Source organism: Hemicordylus capensis, chromosome 1, assembly GCF_027244095.1.
Source record: "Hemicordylus capensis ecotype Gifberg chromosome 1, rHemCap1.1.pri, whole genome shotgun sequence".
Taxonomy (NCBI): domain Eukaryota; kingdom Metazoa; phylum Chordata; class Lepidosauria; order Squamata; family Cordylidae; genus Hemicordylus; species Hemicordylus capensis.
The window spans coordinates 4,493,838-4,514,164 of NC_069657.1; the positions used below are offsets into that span (position 1 = coordinate 4,493,838).

Below are 20,327 nucleotides of genomic sequence, written 5' to 3' on the forward strand. Positions count from 1 at the left end.
GAAGATGTTGCCATAGTTGAGCTTATGGCTATGTTTGCTGGCTGCTAAGGGTGCTGCTGTGCTGTGGCAGCTGTTACAAGTAGGATGGAGTCATAATTGTGTGTGAGAGAGCAACTCGTGCCAATAATGTTACTGCAGCACAGGCACTATGGCTGGCAGTAGATTCTGAGTCAGTGATTCTTTTTTGGCCATCTTTGGACTGTGTTTGGCAAAGGAGGGTGATCTACATTGGGAGGGGCTCTGTGTGCTTCGGTTCTGCAGTGTTTTTCAGTGCAGAACTTGTGCATTCTGCTCGTTTCAGTCAAAGGGAACACAGCCATAGGGAACAGTGGGGAACTAGAATCACCCCATTCTACTCCATGGGTAGCTCCTAAGGACACCAAAGTGGATTGAGTGGTACAGCATGATGGGTGCTTCTACCACCCAACCCACAAGAAAGAGGCAAGCGTGCGATTAGAAAACAACCATTTTTAACATAAGCCACCATAGGATCCCATGAGTTTTGGGGGGAAAGTTTTTTTAAAATATTAAAAATCACCTGCTTGCCCATTTCTTTTGTAGATTGGGTGGTCACACCCATCATGCCCTACCACCAAACCCAGTTTGGTGTCCCTAGGACCTACCCATGGGGGACAATGGGGTGATTCTAGTTCCCCAGTGTTCCCTATGGGTGGATCAATGTTTGTTTGTTTGTTTGTTTGCAAATTTTAAATTCAATCCATTGATCCTATGCATATTTACTTGGAAGTAAGTGCCACTGAGGTCAATGGGGCTTACTCCCATGGATAGAGTTGCACTCTGAAGTGGACAAACCATCACTTGGATTGAATGCTATTGTCTTCTGGGTAACCAGCTCACTAGACTGACTATTGAAACCAACCAGTATCTTAGGAATAGTAGTAGGTAGAGGTAAGAAAAAGAAGGCAAAATTGTGCACAAATACTACATTAAATAACTCGGCTTTGCTACTTTGTTCACAGGCCCTGCAGTTGTAGGTTCATGCATTTGGCCTGAAAATAACTCACTTACATGGAAAAATCATCCCTTGACCAGAACAGCTCACAGTACAGGACAGATGCAGCAATCCATGCATGATGGAAGGAAATTACATATGCACAAAGAGAATACCTACTACATAAGGCAGCTAGAGGATTTACTGGAGGAGCAACAGAGCCTTAAGCATAACTCCACCTACAAACACTACAGATGTTGCTGCTCACAGCTGCTTTTAGTTCCTTCTTAGCTTCACTTTCTCATCAATTACAACTTTGCCTTCTCCTCTGTGACTGTCTAAGAAGACATAGCACAACAGAATTAATTATAACTTTATCTGGTAACATGCATAATTTCTCTTCTCCTTTTTGCTGACTTTATGGGAAGCAGACACAAAGAATTCCTAAATATTTGGCCGTCCTAAATATTTGCACCAGTGGACCTAATCTGCCAAGCCATATAACCTCCTCTCCCATAACCACTAGCTGTTGCTGTGCTGGTGCATCCATAATTTCCTAGCACAGCAAGACTTAGGAATTTGGTATAGGCAAACCTCGGATCTGCAGTTTCGCATATCCACAGTCAGGTAATTGACACTCGACTTCAGCATATGCGAAAAACAAATGGTTGATTTTGTGTATTCACTGTTTGGAGATGGCCGGAAATGACCTCAGAGGATATTTCTGGCTGCCCTTTTGTAAAAGGGAGCCATTTTATGGCTCATTTATAAGAAAAACCCTTTCTTCCCCATGAAAAATCACAGAACAATGGAATCTGGACTTCTGGGGGGCATTGCCGGATAGCTGGAAGCCTGTGGAGCATGGTAGGGCATGTTATTTAACCCTTTTTAAAAAAAATGTCTTTCCCCCATGATTTTTGGGCCTCTGGGACCCTAACCCCCATGAGCCCATTGACTTAATGCATCAGAATCTGGGACTTCGGTATCCGTCTAATGGCGCAGCAGGGAAATGATTTGACTAGCAAGCCAACTGCTGCAGGTTAAAATTCCCGCTGGTTTGTTTCCCAGACTATGGAAAACACCAACATCGGGCAGCAGCAATATAGGAAGATGCTGAAAGGCATCATCTCATACTGCGCAGGAGATGGCAATGGTAAACCTCTCCTACCAAAGACAACCACAGGGCACTGTGGTCGCCAGGAGTCGACCCTGACTCGACGACACACTTTACCTTTAGTGGAGAACAGAACCTCTGAAGACAATGGGGTCCACCTGTACATATCTTTAGGAAAATCTATATATATAATTCTCCTGGGTGTGCCTTTCGAACGTGCGTCCCGGCAGCCCAGCTGATTGGCTGGGCTGCAGGGGCGCCTGATTGGGTAAGGCGCACCCAGGAGAACCAGCGGGCCAGGCTGTGGGCGGCCATGGTGGCCGCGGAGCTGAGGCGGCGGCGAGACCGGGCAGAACCGCGGGCCTCGGGCGGCGGCGGGCCCGGCCGGCAGCCTGGGCAAGAGGGTGGGGGAGAGGAGGCCGGCCACAGAGGCCAGCAAGGAGCGGCAACGGCAACGGCGGGGAGGGGGAGGTAGCCGGCCCCAAAGAGCGCACAGATGCTCTGTGTGGGGTAGGCTTGTTAGAATGATTAGCATTTCTAGCCTTGATTTTTTTACTTCAGTCTATGTTTGTGTTTTGAGGAAAGTAAGGAGTTAGCATGGGATGAATTCTCATTTGCTTTTTTGGCTTACTCGTTCTTCTCGTCCTTCAGAAAGGATTACCACTATCCGGCCTCGACGCTTGCGTCCAGTTCTTCCCATCCGCTGCACAAGGCGAATTGGACTTTTCTGAGCATCAAAACAGATTATGAGGTCAACTTCTCCAATATCCAAGCCTTCTTCTCCTACACACGTGGAAACTAATGTGTTGTAGCCACCCTCACGGAAGTGTCTCACCACCTAAATAAGGAGTGCAATACTTGAGAATTTGGTTTGAGAAGTACTTTCTATTTTCATTTTCTCCTTGTGATCACAATGGTTTCATACTGTCTACAGCTATAAGGGATGCTACTGTCATACTATAATAGTAACCTATTGCTATCATGCAAAATACTTGTATAAGGACAAAACCACACACGGAACAACAATAATCTACACATTTGAATTTCTACACTGGGTTGGCAGTTTGCTTAATCTAGATTTAGTTATATGAAAAGGGCCTTAAGGGTGATACATATTTCATCATTTGAAAAATGCATGAATATCACAAGCTTGAAGAGTGGTGAATCTCCAGCCAGCAGTGATCATGTTTGCAACTGGGAATAAGACACACGTTCTCCTGAATTCTATTAATAGCAACAGAATCAATCACATGATAAGTAGGCATAGAATTTGAACTATCATGAGTTTAAAATGTACATAGCAGAGCTTATTGAAAGCATCTGTGTAGTGATGGGAAGTATTTGAGGGAGGATTACAGTAGGTCTCACTTAGAGCAACTGCTGGGAGAGCGGGCCTTTCCTAACAAGGGCAAAAACCTGGGAAAATAATTTTTTAAAAGGACCAATCCCAAGGACTGGGTGGGAACTACACTCATAGCCACCAGCAGAAGAAGATAAAGCATTTTCTTCTTCTTCTTTTTAAAGTTTGGTATGTCCCAAGAGTGCTCTGAGGAAGCAGCTAGCTGACAAGCTGCTGGGGAAATGGGAAGGCCACAGCCTGGAGGATGGAGACAGCAGGAAAACCCCTGCCTGTGAATAATAAGTTAGAGACCAGTTCAGTTAGACACACGAGGGAAGTTATTTTCCTTTATTGTATTGCTTGAAGCTGAGTTCCCGGGTTAAGGAAAAATCCCTCTCTTACAATCTGCTTTAGAAAGAGACAATTGTTCTTATTGTATACTCTTGTTTTTCTTTTAATCTAATAATAAATCCTTGTTAGTGAAGTGTGTTACTCTTTATTTTGGGTCTGCCTTAGTCACACACCTCTGGAGGCCTAAGAATGCTCAGCCCAGGGGTGGTTCAAAGAACCCAGGCTGCCAATAGGAAAAGGCCACCGAGCCCCATGGCTCAGACTCCATAGGAGCCCAGAGCGAACTCCCCCCTCCTACGCCCGGACTGCCGAGAGCCCAGACGAACTTTTCACCAATTATTTCAGGCAGCTCGGACTGCCCGATAGAACGTTTTTCCCTTCCTCTCCCTCTCTGGAAAGAGAGAAAGGGGAAAATGTCCTAGCAGGCAGCTGATACTGCCTGAAACGACAAGCTGAGAGTTTGTTTGGGCTCTCGGCAGCCCAGGCCACGCCCCCTTGTCACATGCAAAGGGGCATGGCCTGGGCTGCCGAGAGCCCAAACGAGCTCTCAGCATGTCATTCCTCTCCAGAGAGGGAGAGGGAGAGGGAGAGGGATTGGGAGAGGGAGGGGAAAACGTTCTATCGGGCAGTCGGAGCTGCCTGAAATAATTGGCAAAGAGTTCACAGCAGCCCGGGCGTGGGAGGGGGGGAGTTTGCTCTGGGCTCCTCTGGAGCCCGAGCCACACACCCGTCCGCGTGAAGTCACGTGCACAGCCGGATTGGAGGGGGCCGCCGAACGGGGCTGGACGCAGGCTGCCGCTCGGCTGGCTCCGTGCCTGGCTCAGCCCCTTCAAGGGAGGGTTTTGCCACTTTATCCCACCACAGAAATCTTATATGGATAGTGGTTTTTCCCTATATCAAAATCAAGCGGATGGTGGCAGCATACTGTGAATCCCTTACAGTCAAGGATTCATCCCAGGGAACAACCCATCCCCCTCTTATTCTGGTAGGAGCTATGACAATCTGCCTATTGCTCTAAGTACTAAAGACACCACTGTAATCCAAAATGCACTTTCCTCAACACTGTAGGTCTCTGAGGAAAACCGTTTACTAAAATAGCAAGTCAAATATTGGCATCTGTCAGTCGTTTGGCCCTCCTCACCTCCAGCTGCTCCCTCTGTGTAAAACCCTTTGTGCTCTTTCCTGTAGAGTGGCCCACAAAAGTCATGACCCTCACAATCGGATGGTGCTGGCTAAGCATCTCTGCAATTTCCTGAACGCTGTCGCGAAAGGAGGAGAAGATCATAACTCTGGTATTCAGGGGTTTGCCTTCAGAGGTGCTCTGATCTGTTTGACATAGGGAACAAGCCAATAAAAAACAACTCACTGTACAAAAGAAAGAGATGGAGTACAGATAATCAACTGCACAGACAACGTAACTGAGTCAAAAGAAAGATTATTCATTTTTTAAATGCGTACCTTCTTGTACTGAGGTCTATTATAACCTCAGTGCATAGGCTGCTATGCACTGGTGTGCATAATGGACTACAAAAGTACATAATGTTAACTATCAAATTGGTCTGTGCATTGAGGTCAGCTTGAGAGACTCTCCTCCAAACATCTCCCCGCCCAAATGAGGTTAGGCAGCTAGAAACTGGAGAGAGGCAGCCCTTCCCAGCCTCATTTGTGGAATTCCCTCCTCCAGGAGGCTCACCTTACACCTACACCGTTATCAGTTTGGTGCCAAGCTATTTTTCTCCCAGGCCTTTAAAAGTTTTAACTGCTGCCTTAACTGTCTCTTATGTACTGTTATTTTTATACATGTCTCTTCTAACACTGGTATGGGAATCCACAGAATGACCTCCTGAAATTCAATAAGGCATTTTTTTAATACAATGGACGTCACAATGACCAATCACACAACAACAACTAAAAGGGGGCTAGTAAAGTCAAGCTGCTATAAAGGTCATAGATAATTCCTTTTTAAAAAAAAAGTGGAAATCATGCTAAAATGAATAAAACTATAAGAGAACACAAACTCTTGCAAGCCAAATGGGAGAGGAGAGCTGGTCTTGTGGTAACAAGCATGACTTGTTCCATTAGTTAAGCAGGGTCTACTCTGGTTACATTTGAATGGGAGACTTGATGTGTGAGCACTGTAAGATATTCCCCCTTAGGGGATGGAGCCACTCTGGGCACAGCAGAAGATTCCAAGTTCCCTCCCTGGCAGCATCTCCAAGATAGGGCTGAGACAGATTCAAAAAGGGCAAATTACAGGTAAGATCAGAGAAGAGTTTCCTCATCACCATTCAGAGGGGAGAGCTCAAATGCAGATTATATCTTAGCATTTTAACCACCTTAATTACATCTAAGACCTACCCACCATGTTCCTTCCAGGATCTGAAATGTTCTGTAACAACGTCTTCTAGTTTCTTTAGCTTTGGGTGACTGTAGAGGAATGGCTTCCTGTTTTCAGCTCCTGTAAATACAAACATTTATATTTAAATCTAAAACTTCTAAATAGCTTTAACTTTATTGCCTGACTTGTGAAATACCAGCACTGGACTATGACTATTACAACAACAATAATAGTAGTAATCCAGCACTTTGGTCATAATAAATAAAATGGTTAAAGATATACTTCATGTTTGGGGATTCCCATTTCATTCAAAAGTAATTTCAAAAAGTCTGAAGCACACAATATTTGCAAAAATGATAAAAAGTATAAATTCTTCTAAAACAAAACTAAACGCAGAAGCATCAGACCCAAATGAAGATCTGAAGGACTGCTAGCTGGCCTTTGTGACTAAAGGTCATTAACTTTTCACCTGCCACCTCAACGTTACTCTGTGCATGAGCAAGACCTGGAATAGCGGTCTGTATTTTAAGGTTTTCTTTACCCCTCAAAGGCATCAGTTGCCACAATGAACCAACGCAGAAAAATATTGTGAAAAATACCAACCTGGTTTTGTGCTGCCATTTGCTGAAGTCACAGCTGAGTCTGCAAACATGTTTTCAAGCTGGCTGTACAATCTCATGAAGTCCTCATTACGCCCAAGCTCATTTTTAGCGCGAGTCATACCTTAGAGATACATGAATGTAAAGATATTGTGTTGAACTCTGGCTCACATAAACTGCACACCAAATTCCACAGTCAGCAACAATGGGACTCAACAAAGCTCTATATAAGCAACAATGCAATATTGTTTTTGCAAAAGGTTTACTATTTTAGAATTTATATTACAATGTATAAAACTTTAATCTAATTTTTAAAAAATAATTGTTTTGTCCTGAGGATTAATGGGACTAAATACCCAACTGCTATCCTGGAATGTAAAAAACACCTTTCATGCTTCACAAGATTCTGCCATCACATTGTAGAAGAGCATAACTATAGGAGCTGTTTGACAGCATAACAGTCCACCTTGTGCAATGAGGGGCTCTCCTTCTCTAGAAGCTCCTCAACAAAGCCTGAATGGCCACCTGCCAGGGATGCTGTAGCAGTTTCCTGCACTGAGAGGGGGGCTGGACTAGAAGGCCTCCCAGGTCCCCCTTCCAAATGCAAAACTCTGTGGATCTACTGAGATGCCTCCAAAACTGCCTGGCCTTTTAACAGAGGGTGCGGGTGGAAACAATATAGAACATAGCCTCTCTTAAAGAAGTGACCAGCTCTTCTGTCTTAGGAGAGGAGAGCTGGTCTTGTGGTAGCAAGCAGGACTCGTCCCCTTAGCTAAGCAGGGTCCACCCTGGATGTATTTGAATGGGAGACTAGAAGTGTGAGTGCTGTAAGATCTTATTCCCCTCAGGGGATGGAGCCGCCACTCTGGGAAGAGCAGAAGGTTCCAAGTTCCCTCCCTGGCAGCATCTCCAAGATAGGGCTGAGAGAGATTCCTGCCTGCATCCTTGGCGTTGCTGCTGCCAGTCTGTGAAAATACTGAGCTAGATAGACCAATGGTCTGACACAGTAAACGGCAGCTTCCTATGTTCCTAAGCCCTCAGTAATGAGAATCTAGCTGCAACCTTGTTGTCTTTGCCACAGGACTCAACTTCCTCCCAATAATCCTTTGCCTCAATTAAATGAATCAGATACCGCCCATCTATTCCTGTAGATGGACAAGGGGGATGTGTGGGGATGTGGCAAGCCCCACCCTCACTTCAGTCGCAAACAATGACGGGCCCAGAGGGGGAGACACACGCAAGGGTGGAAGGGAGGAGCGCACGCCAGGAGGTGGTTGAGGGAGGTCATGGCTGAGGAAGGAGAACGGTTGAGCGGCTGAGAAAGATGACGGTTGACCAGTTGAAACAGGGAGGACAAGTCTGAGGAGAAGGATGGAGGAGGACGGGCAGCAGGCGAAGTCTGCAGGGTGAGGACGGGCAGCAGGAAAAGTCTGCAGGGTGGGGACGGGCGGAGGCCGAAGCCAAGGAGGAGGATAGAGGGCCGGGACAGAGGACAATGGTGGGCCAGGATGAAAGAAGATGAGCGGCAGGCAAAGCCCTCCCAGCCTTGGGAGGACCATGACGGAGGAGGACATGGGGCACAAGAGACTGGGGCAGAGGGTGGGGGGAGGGCAGGGGAGACTGAGGCAGAAAGTGGGTGGGTGGGCAGGAGAGACTAGGGCAGAAGGTGGGGGAGGCGGAAGGGGAATGGGTGGCGGGCAAAGCCCTGCTGCCCGTTGGAAACTGGGGCAGAAGGTGGGGGGGCAGGGGAGACTGGGGCAGAAAGTGGGTGGGTGGGCAGGAGAGACTAGGGCAGAAGGTGGGGGAGCCGGAAGGGGAATGGGTGGCGGGCAAAGCCCTGCTGCCCGTTGGAGACTGGAGCAGAAGGGGGGGCAGAAGGGGGGGAGGGCAGGGGAGACTGGGGCAGAAAGTGGGTGGGTGGGCAGGAGAGACTGGGGCAGAAAGTGGGGGGCAGGAAGAGGAGACTGGGGCAGAAGGTGGGGGGACAGGAGGGGAACGGGCGGTGGGCAAAGCCCCGCTGCCCATTGGAGATTGGGGCAGAAGGTGGGGGAGGGTACGAGAGACTGGGGCAGAAGGTGGGGGGCAGGGGAGACTGGGGCAGAAAGTGGGTGGGTGGGCAGGAGAGACTAGGGCAGAAGGTGGGGGAGCCGGAAGGGGAATGGGTGGTGGGCAAAGCCCTGCTGCCCGTTAGAAACTGGGGCAGAAGGTGGGGGGGCAGGGGAGACTAGGGCAGAAGGTGGGGGAGCCGGAAGGGGAATGGGTGGTGGGCAAAGCCCTGCTGCCCGTTGGAAACTGGGGCAGAAGGTGGGGGGGCAGGGGAGACTGGGGCAGAAAGTGGGTGGGTGGGCAGGAGAGACTAGGGCAGAAGGTGGGGGAGCCGGAAGGGGAATGGGTGGTGGGCAAAGCCCTGCTGCCCGTTGGAAACTGGGGCAGAAGGTGGGGGGGCAGGGGAGACTAGGGCAGAAGGTGGGGGAGCCGGAAGGGGAATGGGTGGTGGGCAAAGCCCTGCTGCCCGTTGGAAACTGGGGCAGAAGGTGGGGGGGCAGGGGAGACTGGGGCAGAAAGTGGGTGGGTGGGCAGGAGAGACTAGGGCAGAAGGTGGGGGAGCCGGAAGGGGAATGGGTGGCGGGCAAAGCCCTGCTGCCCGTTGGAGACTGGGGCAGAAGGGGGGGCAGAAGGTGGGGGAGGGCAGGGGAGACTGGGGCAGAAAGTGGGTGGGTGGGCAGGGGAGACTGGGGCAGAAAGTGGGGGGCAGGAAGAGGAGACTGGGGCAGAAGGTGGGGGGACAGGAGGGGAACGGGCGGTGGGCAAAGCCCCGCTGCCCATTGGAGATTGGGGCAGAAGGTGGGGGAGGGTACGAGAGACTGGGGCAGAAGGTGGGGGGGAAGGCAGGAGAGAGGCCTGAAGGTGGGGGGATTGGATTGATTGATTGATTGTTAAATTTATATACTGCCTTTCATTAAAACAATCCCAAGGCGGTTTACAGCAAAATTTAAAAACGGACAATTGTATTGTCACACAGATGCTCTGCAGGGTCAGCTAATAATAATTAAGAGTTGTAGAGCTCTTTTTTCTGCATCTTCCCATGTTTTTTTAAAAGTTATATTAAACAGACAATCTTCAACATTCTGCAAAAATATTAGATCTCTCTCTAAATGCCCAATGCAGATTTGAGGAGGGCATGGAAGCTGATTTTCACACAAAAGTGTTCCTTACCTTTGGACCCATCCATAATTCCACGTAAGAAGATATACAATGATCGCATTCCCATTTGCAGCAGCAGCTCATAACCGTGATATAAACTAATACAAAGAGCAAAATCTCCTTCTATCACACCTTGTTGTGCACCCTGGGGGAACATCAGAGCCAAACATATAGATTAGACCCGAATTGTACGCTGATCCTCCCTATCAAATACAGAAAAATTAGGGCCCTCCATTTTTTAGTCTGTCGTGAGAAGGACAGACAAATCATAAAACTGTTGGTATTATGATCTTCTCCAAAACAGAGTAGACAGAGATCGTGGTTATTATTTGAAGCTAGCACTGTACCACATGTAGTGCACCTTTTAAACATTTTCTTTGTACTCATCAGAGAATGAGGGATAGTCAAAAACCAGTCCAGGTCAAACCAAACAAGCACACACAAAGAGACAAGTTTAAAACATGAAGCAAAGAAAAGCTGATTAACTATTCCAGGTCAAAACACAGCAAACAGTCCAAACAACTAGTCCTAATGTTAAGCAGAGAAAAGTCCGAAAAACAGTCCAAAGTCACATCGAAAAATCACAAATTTGCTGTCTTACAGAGATGTTCTGAACAGGAGCAGAGTCCGACAAGACGAACGCTGAGGTGGTCAGGAGGAAACTAAATGGAGTCAGCGCTCTAACCGCAAATCAACAGTCATGCTGGGTGCACGATGCAGTTAGAGTGCTCATGTAGCGAGATAATTCTATCCCTTGAGGTCCTGCAAAAGCACAGTACCCAGACGCAGGATTAACATAGTGATCACTTTAAAGATCAAAGGTTCTCCACTGGTAGCTCTCTAAGATCACTGACCAGAAATCGCTTCCCGACCCTTCTGCCAAGAGATCCCTTACCTGGATATGCCAGCAACTGAACCTGGGACTGCCCGCATGAAAGGCATTTTCATTATTTATGCATTAAAAGATTTCTATACCAGTCCTTCTACCCATACTCAGGGCAATGTTTTTAAAAATCCAAAATCGAGTAAAACAATCAGAATAAAAACTAACAAGCCAACAAGAATTAAAAACTCCAGCAATCACACTACGTCTACGCCAAAGAATACACACATGCAGTGCACACACACCAGAAATTATCTTGAATTAAACAGTATATTAGGCCATACGCCTTGTGAAGGAGGGTAGTTTCTGAGATCCTGAAAGGATGTAATGGAAGAAGCTGGGCAGGCCTCACAAGAGAGGGTTTTCTACAACCTGGACAGGACCAAAGAGAAGGTCCCGTACTGGGCCCCAGCCAGTCTCACATCTTCTAGTAATGGAACCCAAAGCAGAGCCCCCTAGATAATGTCTAGATTAGATGGAGGATAGTTTCACATGGAGTCAAGCAGTTCTTCAGGTACCCCAGAAACAAACTGTTCAGGGCTTTAAAAGTAAACAGCAAAAGGTCAAAAGCCTATCAGAAGCCAGTACAATTTGCACGACTGGTACAATGTGCTGTACAAAGTGGGCTAACAGTTTGCCCATCACATTCCAACACCCATTGCAGCTTCCAGACAATCTTCAAGGGCAGCCCTACACAAAAAGTGTTGTAGTAAACAAGCCTGGATGTCTCAAAGAAACATGTTACAACAGCTAGAACAGTTTTCTCCATGAATGACCACAGCTGTTTCACAAGCCAAATCTGTGCAAAGACATCCTTGACTATAGCCACTACCTGCGTCTCCAGGTGCAAAATAATACCCAATAGCATCTCCCAGACTGTGTACCTGTTCCTTCAGAAGGAAAGCAAAATGGGTGTTACATTGGTGTCACTCCCTTCAGTGGTGATCGCCACCTGCAACAGACTCCAAAAATAATACCCACCTCCAGAAAGTTACTGGCTCTTAGCCAGAAGCAATCCTTGGACAGACTCTGCTTTCAGCTATAGCACCTTTCTCTCTGTCAGCAGTGAAAACAGAGCAACCTACATTCTATCATAATAACACGCGATTTCACGGGGATAACATTCATAGTAATAGCAACTTGAAAAATAATTGCAGACTTACTGATGCAATATAACATGTAAGCAGGCAATGCAGCATATTGGCTAATTCCCTGGTTCAAATCTTGCCTCTAGCATTATCTCACTAAGTAATCTTGGACCAGCATTATGCAAATAGCAAGCAATTTTATTAAATGTGGTAGAGTGGAATGCAGCAAAGTAGAAGGTAGCTGTGCAATATTTACCACAAAGTGTGAAGCAGGGTTTTTCCTGAATTGATCTCTTGCTAAAATTATCTGATATTTGGTAAGGGAAGGAATTTCTCGTTGACTCAAAACCTGGAACCTAATGAGTCGGCCAGCAAAATTTTCCAGGACCTGCATAAAAACAAAAGACACATGGGAAATCAGAAGTATGCCAATCCTAAACCTTTAAAAACAACAGCACATTGTGCCATGAGCTCTGTGCAGAACAGGGATATAACTGTGCCCGTGCCCCATTTAGATAAGACACGCTGTTCATTTAACAGAATTGCACTGTCATATGGATGTATAAATTGCTCAGCTGCACCACACTAGTCTGCTGAAGAGGAGCAGAGAAAACTCCAGGACATGTGACCAGCTTAGAACTGGTAAGCTAATTAATAAGCCAGGGCCGGATGGAATCCATCCAAGAGTCCTCAGAGAACTCAAATGTTAAATTGCCGGCCTCATTGCTAAAACATATAATGTATCCCCGCAATCAGGCTCTGTATCAGAGGACTGGAGAGTAGAAAATGTAACACCGATTTTCAAGAAGGGATTCAGGGGCAATCCAGGAAATTACAGGCCAGTTAGCTTAACATCCGTTCCAGGCAAATTAATGGAAGGCATCCTCAAGGATAAAATTGTAAAGCACATAGAAGAACAGGCCCTGCTGGGAGTGAGCCAGCATGGCTTCCGCAACGGTAAATCTTGCCTCACAAACTTTTTGCAGTTCTCTCAGATTGTCAACAAGTGTGTGGACCAAGGTGATCCAGTTCACATAGTATACCCGGACTTCCAAAAAGCTTTTGACACAGTTCCTCATCAAAGACTCCTGCGGAAACTTAGCAGACATGGGATAAGGGGACAAGTACATGTGGGGATTGATAACTGGTTGAAAGACAGGAAACAGAGGGGGGGATAAATGGAGAGCTTTCACAATGGAGGGAAGTAAGAAGTGGCGTCCCCCAGGGATCTGTACTGGGTCTGGTGCTTTTTAATTTATTCATAAATGATCTAGAAGCAGGGGTAAGCAGTGAGGTGGCCAAATTTGCAGATGATACCAAACTCTTTCGGGTAGTGAAACCAAAAACAGATTGGTAAGAGCTCCAAAAGGATCTCTCCAAACTGGGGGAGTGGGCGACAAAGTGGCAAATGCAGTTCAGTGTTGGCAAGTGTCAAGTGATGCATATTGGGCCGAAAAACCCAACTTCAAGTATATGTTGATGGGATCTGAGCTGTCAGTGACGGACCAGGAGAGGGATCTTGGGGTCGTGGTGGACAGCTCGTTGAAAGTGTCGACTCAATGTGCAGCAGCTGTGAAAAAGGCCAATTCCATGCTAGGGATCATTAGGAAGGGGATTGAAAATAAAACTGCTAATATAATAACGCCCTTATACAAAACAGTGGTGTGGCCACACCTGGAGTACTATGAACAATTCTGGTCACCACATCTAAAAAAGGACATTGTTGAACTAGAAAGGGTTTTTTTTTTTTCCCCTGAAGGAAGATCCACGAGAGATCTCTGTCATACAGAAAGAGACAGAGGTCTCCTGGTGATCTTACAGCACTCCTAGAAACCAGTGCCAGCATCACGCAGCTGATTTCCATGCAAAGAGTTCTTACCTTGTACAGCATAAAAGTACCTTTACTTGAGTGGAGCTAAGGGAAGTGACCTGCACTAATTCAGCTAAGTCTTATTTTGCAACTTTCTCCAGCCCATCCCCCTGTGCTCAGGAGGTTAGGATGTTTTTTAAGTTACTCAAGCTGTCAAGAGTAGTATGCTTACAGTTTTGTTTCTTTGAACATCATTTGGAATGCGCTTTGGAATGCACTCCCTAGTGAAATAAGAGCCTCCCCATACGTCTCGCCATATTGTGATGGAAGAGGCACTCTTCGTCTGGCTCCTCTGGTAAGACCTGTCCAGTATGGTTGGACCTCGGGCATAGCTCTCACTTTCCTCAGAGCACGCAAGCCCCACAACCACGCCAAGGTAGTGCCTCACTGGGGCACTAATATTATTATTAATAATAATAATTTATTTATTCGATTGCTATACCGCCCTTCCAAAAATGGCTCAGGGTGGTTTACACAGAGAAATAATAAATAAATCAGATGGATCCCTGTCACCAAAGGGCTCACAATCTAAAAAGAAATATACAGGTGAAACTCGAAAAATTAGAATATCGTGCAACAGTTCATTAATTGCAGTAATGCAAATTAAAAGGTGAAACTGATATATGAGATAGACGCATTACATGCAAAGCGAGATAAGTCAAGCCTTAATTTGTTATAATTGTGATGATCATGGCGTACAGCTCATGAGAACCCCAAATCCACAATCCCAGAAAATTAGACTATTGTGAAAAGGTTCAACAGTCTAGACTCCAGGTGTCCCACTCCAATCAGCTAATCATTCCATAACACCTGCAAAGGGTTCCTGAGCCTTTAAATGGTCTCTCAGTCTGGTTCATTAGGAATCACAATCATGGGAAAGACTGCTGACTTGACAGTTGTGCAGAAAACCATCATTGACACCATCATTAATAGAAAGTTATGTGGAAGGGAAAAGTGTGGAAGAAAAAGGTGCACAAGCAGCAGGGATGACCGCAGCCTAGAGAGGATTGTCAGGAAAAGGCCATTCAAAAGTGTTGGGGACTTTCACAAGGAGTGGCCTGAGGCTGGAGTTAGTGCATCAAGAGCCACCACACACAGACGGATCCTGGACATGGGCTTCAAATGTTGTATTCCTCTTTTCAAGCCACTCCTGAACAACAAACAATGTCAGAAGCGTCTTACCCGGGCTCAAGAAAAAAAGAACTGGTCTGTTGCTCAGTGGTCCAAAGTCCTCTTTTCTGATGAGAGCAACTTTTGCATCTCATTTGGAAACCAAGGACCCAGAGGCTGGAGAAAGAATGGAGAGGCACACAATGCAAGATGCTTGAAGTCCAGTGTGAAGTTTCCACAGTCTGTGTTGATTTGGGGAGCCATGTCATCTGCTGGTGTTGGTCCACTGTGCTTCATTAAGTCCAGGGTCAACGCAGCCGTCTATCAGGAGATTTTGGAGCACTTCATGCTTCCTTCCGCAGACGAGCTGTATGGGGATGCTGACTTCATTTTCCAGCAGGACTTGGCACCTGCCCACACTGCCAAAAGTACCAAAACCTGGTTCAATGACCATGGGATTACTGTGCTTGATTGGCCAGCAAACTCGCCTGACCTGAACCCCATAGAGAATCTATGGGGCATTGCCAAGAGAAGGATGAGAGACATGAGACCAAACAATGCAGAATTGCTGAAGGCCGCTAATGAAGCATCCTGGTCTTCCCTAACACCTCATCAGTGCCACAGGCTGATAGCATCCATGCCACGCCGCATTGAGGCAGTAATTGCTGCAAAAGGGGCCCAAACCAAGTACTGAATACATATGCATGCTTATACTTTTCAGAGGTCCGATATTGTTCTATTTACAATCCTTGTTTTATTGGTTTCATGTAATATTCTAATTTTCTGGGATTGTGGATTTGGGGTTTTCATGAGCTGTATGCCATGATCATCACACTTATAACAAATTAAGGCTTGACTTAGGGTCTAGGACCAACAAACGGAAGTATTTTTTCACACAACGTGTGATCCACTTGTGGAACTCTCTGCCACAGGATGTGGTGACAGCCAACAACCTGGATGGCTTTAAGAGGGGTTTGGATGACTTCATGGAGCAGAGGTCTATCAATGGCTACTAGTCGGAGGGCTGTAGGCCACCTCCTGCCTCGAGGGCAGGGTGCCTCTGAGTACCAGTTGCAGGGGAGTAATGGCAGGTGAGAGGGCATGCCCTCAACTCCTGACTGTAGGCTCCCAATGGCATCTGGTGGGCCACTGTGCGAAACAGGATGCTGGACTAGATGGGCCTTGGGCCTGATCCAGCAGGGCTGTTCTTATGTTCTTATGACTTATCTCGCTTTGCATGTACTGTAATGTGTCTATCTCATATATCAGTTTCACCTTTTAATTTGCATTACTGAAATTAATGAACTTTTGCACAATATTCTAATTTTTCGAGTTTCACCTGTAAAATAGACACCAGCAACAGTCACTGGAGGTACTGTGCTGGGGGTGGATAGGGCCAGTTACCCTCCCCCTGCTAAATAAAGAGAATCACCACATTAAAAGGTGCCTCTTTGCCAAGTTAGCAGGGCACTGGGACACAGGGGTAAAATTTCTTCCTGGATGTATAGAAAGATTCAGCTCTCTGGGCAATTTGAGGAAAGTATTGGTCTGGATGCAGTGAATTCAAAGATAGCTTTACCATTGAAAAACCAGATTTGAAACACACACCTTAGCATTAGAAGTGATTAAACATCACTGCTTTCAATTTACAGATTTTAACACAAGGCTCCAGTTTCCCTTGGCACGTAGAATGTGATACTAAAATCCTAAATATCTGAATAGTTAGGATAATAACTTGAACTTTGCTCTTGGATATTCCCCATATTATGCATCATCCCCTTGACATAACTGTACAAGGATCCTAGTATTTAAAGCTGTGTCTGGAATGCCAAATGGCAGAATTACTACCGCTCAGAACTCAAGCAAACAAAACAGAAAAAGTGAAAACACCAGTTAAAATAAATTACAACAAAAATTAAAACACCAGTTAAAATGAAATAAATGATACAGCAAAAGTTAAAACACCTACAACAATTCAAACCTTAAAACATTTTAAACAATGTTAATACTATTAAAACAATATTCAGTTAAAGGCTTGGGTGAATAGATGTGTCTTTAAAGACTTTTAAAAGTTGTCAGAGATGGGGAGGCTCTTATTTCAGCAGGGAGCGTGTTCCAAAGCTTTGGGGCAGCAGCGGAGAAGGCCCGTCTCCGAATAGCCACCAAATGAGCTGGTGCAACTGCAGTCGGACCTCTCCTGACGATCTCAATGGGTGGTGGGGTTCATAAACAGGCCTCATACTAGAGTGCAGGGCAGATACCCCCCCCCAAAAAAAGTTGTTGAACTTCAACAAGGATACGCATACAGTTAGAAATTAGAAAACTCAAAGTAGGCAGCCAATCTTAAGAATTCAGTTAAGACACCTCAAACACATAACCCTAATCACCCAACACAGCAGAAAGCAAGACTGTCAAAGTCATGAGCCAGTCTTTTGAGGAGCAATGGATTCCTTCCCAAACCCTCCAGTTTAAAATATTTCACTAAAATTTCTGTGGATAACAAAACCACAAATAAAGAGACCTTTAACCCTATGGGGATTGAAGGGTTAGGTTCCTTGAGCTTAAACTAAAAGCAGGGAGGAGGCAGAGAAAAGAGTAGAAAAGTATAGTACCTTGGTCTCCAGGAATGCCTTCCCCCCCGCCCCGCAATCCTCTTACTTTTCATGTTAATCCTTTAAAACAAAAAAGAGCCACAACATAGCTCTGTGCTTCAATATGGAAGCCAGAAATGACATCAAGTCATTTCCAACCACTCAGGCTATGCGAAAATTGCCTATATTTCAAGCATGTTTCAATTGTGCATGAACTCTGGAGTGCAAGAGGGCCAAGTGAAACCCCTCTTAAAGAAACTGGGTCTCTAAGACCCAACTGTAGATACGAGAAACTGCAGATAAGAGTCTCCTGTATTAGATTTCATACAAGCCAGTCATTACTGTATATGAAAATGACAAATATTTATATACCGCTTTTTAACAACAGTTCCCAAAGCGGGGTGGGTGTGTATATTATTATTATTACTACATTTCTATCCTGCTCTTCCTCCAAGGAGCCCAGAGCGGTATACTACATACTTGAGTTTCCCCTCCTCACAACAACCCTGTGAAGTAGGTTAGGCTGAGAGAGAAGTGACTGGCCCAGAGTCACCCAGCTAGTATCATGGCTGAATGGGGATTTGAACTCGGGTCTCCCTGTTCCTAGTCCAGCACTTTAACCACTACACCATGCTGGCTCTCAATTGATGGTGTGTATCCATCAACAAAGGGCTCACAATCTAAAAAAGAAACATAAGATAGACACCAGCATCACTGGAGGGATGCTGTGCTGGGTATGAATAGAGCCAGTTGCTCTCCCCCTGCTAAATAAAGAGAATCACCAGAAAAAGATGCCTCTTTGTTCAGTTAGCAGGAGTCATTAAAACTGTTTTAAAGACAATGATAACTTTGGTCAAATAAGGATATTGATGAAGACACAATCTGACAACTGTATTTAAAACCTGTTCCTAATGTGTTATGTAGGTTCTTCTAATTCTCTCATTTCCTGTGTTCCATCTCTTGACCTAGTTTTCCATAAAATATAACAATATGGCCAGAATACACCCTGCCTGTAACACAGTCTGCTCTAATCATCTTCCACAAAACAAGCCAAGAAAGACTATTACAAAAGCCAGCAGGATCCAGTCACCTGGAGCTGCAGACTAGAACTAATAAGTTGAACAAACATAACCTACTTAGAAATGGCACAGTAACCCTATCCGTTCTGATTTCTGTGAAAACCCCTGCCTATTTCTAAAGAAAAATATATGTTCGAAAGGCACTGGTGGGCTTCATCCCCCACAAATGATCAAGTTTGCCTTTACAGGCCTGGGAGAATACATGCTTCTTTCAGTTGTCCAATGCACCACTTCCACAAGGGCTCAGGCTGGATAAACAGCCACACAAATCTTAAGATGCAAACAATGTAGCTTATATAGGAGGCATTAAAATCTATTGGTGATGTAAACTCATTCTGTAGCCATCACCTCAAAATGCTCACTCTGAACAGAACCATTTCACATCACTGGCTACCAGTTTGTTTCAGAGCACAAAGCAAGATGCAGGCTCTTCACCTCTGAAGCTGTAAACAGCTTGCGGGGCACTTGGCAACTGCGAGCCCCCAGGCTGTGTGCTTGGAGCAAGGCTTCAGAATCTGGCCCACCAGGGTTCCCTCTAGGGAGTGCGCACATGCCTGCGCTCACAAGTTTTTCAATGCCCGCTCAGTTAATCTTAGATCCCGCTCAGGTTGAATCCGGAAGGCCCCCCTCTGAATGCAGGTGCGCACACACTGCCTTGATACTCCCACCCAGAACAAAACTCATTCCGCACACAGGGGGGGGGGGGGAATTAGAGAGAACACTAAAGGGGGCTGATGGTCACAAAGAGAAGAGAGCCACCATCCTCTGGAACTCCCTCCCAAAGGGAATCACCAGGGCTGATCACTATGGGCCCTCAGGGGCCTGATTAAGTTGCGTCTTTATATCAGAAGGCTTTAGGAGAGTTTATTTTTCTACTGGTTCTAGGATTCTATGACCGATTTTATTGATGGCCTCTGATCAGAACTGTTCTATTGAAAGTTTTGATGGGAGTTTTGTTATACTTCAGCATTCTGTTGTTACAGGGAATGGCCATTCTTCACTCTCTCTCTCTCTCTCACTCTCACACAGACACACACCACACCTGCACCCCTACACTTGGTGCTGGCATGGAGGACCTGTATTTTGTAGTCCAGGAAAGATGCGTGTACATGCTGGCAAAAGGAAGGGGCAGAAAAGCCAAGTATGTGAGAAGCCTGGAAACAGGTCCCATGTTCCTGCAGAGTCGTGCTGATGCCCCAAGAATAACTGTCGGTATTGAAATCTCCTTAGTCTTCCTGAGACTGATCAATAAGAAGCCCTTTTGCTTACACTCCTTCCTTCCTGAATTTCTCGGGAAATCCATTAACTATCCTGGTCTCTCAGGATTCCTCAGTCCCTGAGCAAACAATAGGACCCTTTTTAGCCTACTTTCCAGTCGGCTTATGAGATCACCTGGCATTGTGTGTGTGTGTGTGTCCGTGTGCCCCCCACCCCCATCAACTTCACAACGCCTGGACCAATATGAACCAAACCGGGTACAGAGGTAGGGACACATAGAGACACCTCGACGGCGAAGTTTGTGATGATGTCATCCACCCCAATCCAAGATGGCAGATGCGTAAACATTTGAGGCACAAGTGGACTAACTTATGAACTGCTTAACTGAGTTAAACCAAATTTGCTACAGCTGTAGAGATACATAGGTATACCCAAATGGTGTGGTGTGTGATGATGTCATCCACTCCAGTTCAAAATGGTGGTCGCGTGAACATCTGAGGCCCAAGTGGGCTAACTTGTGGACTGCATAAACTATTTGAACCAAATTGGGTACAGTTGCAGTGAGTGTCACACAGGGGCACCTCAATGGCA

At 46.0% G+C, this 20,327-nt stretch overlaps 1 protein-coding gene across 6 annotated transcripts in view; it reads right to left on the reverse strand.

Moving 5' to 3' along the window:
• The window catches only part of FANCM (FA complementation group M), a 137,132-nt gene that overhangs the window by 66,947 nt on the left and 49,858 nt on the right, over positions 1-20,327 (reverse strand). For all 6 annotated transcript variants that reach the window (XR_008310779.1, XM_053267683.1, XM_053267693.1 and 3 more), the window contains 6 exons: positions 12,125-12,256; positions 9,910-10,042; positions 6,698-6,817; positions 6,119-6,214; positions 4,898-5,082; positions 2,698-2,904 (listed from right to left, as the gene is read on the reverse strand). Coding sequence is in view for 5 of the 6 variants with exons in the window: in XM_053267683.1 (XP_053123658.1) it covers positions 2,698-2,904; positions 4,898-5,082; positions 6,119-6,214; positions 6,698-6,817; positions 9,910-10,042; positions 12,125-12,256 (873 nt within the window). In the remaining variant the exon portion in view is untranslated. The remainder of the gene's footprint in view (positions 1-2,697; positions 2,905-4,897; positions 5,083-6,118; positions 6,215-6,697; positions 6,818-9,909; positions 10,043-12,124; positions 12,257-20,327) is intronic.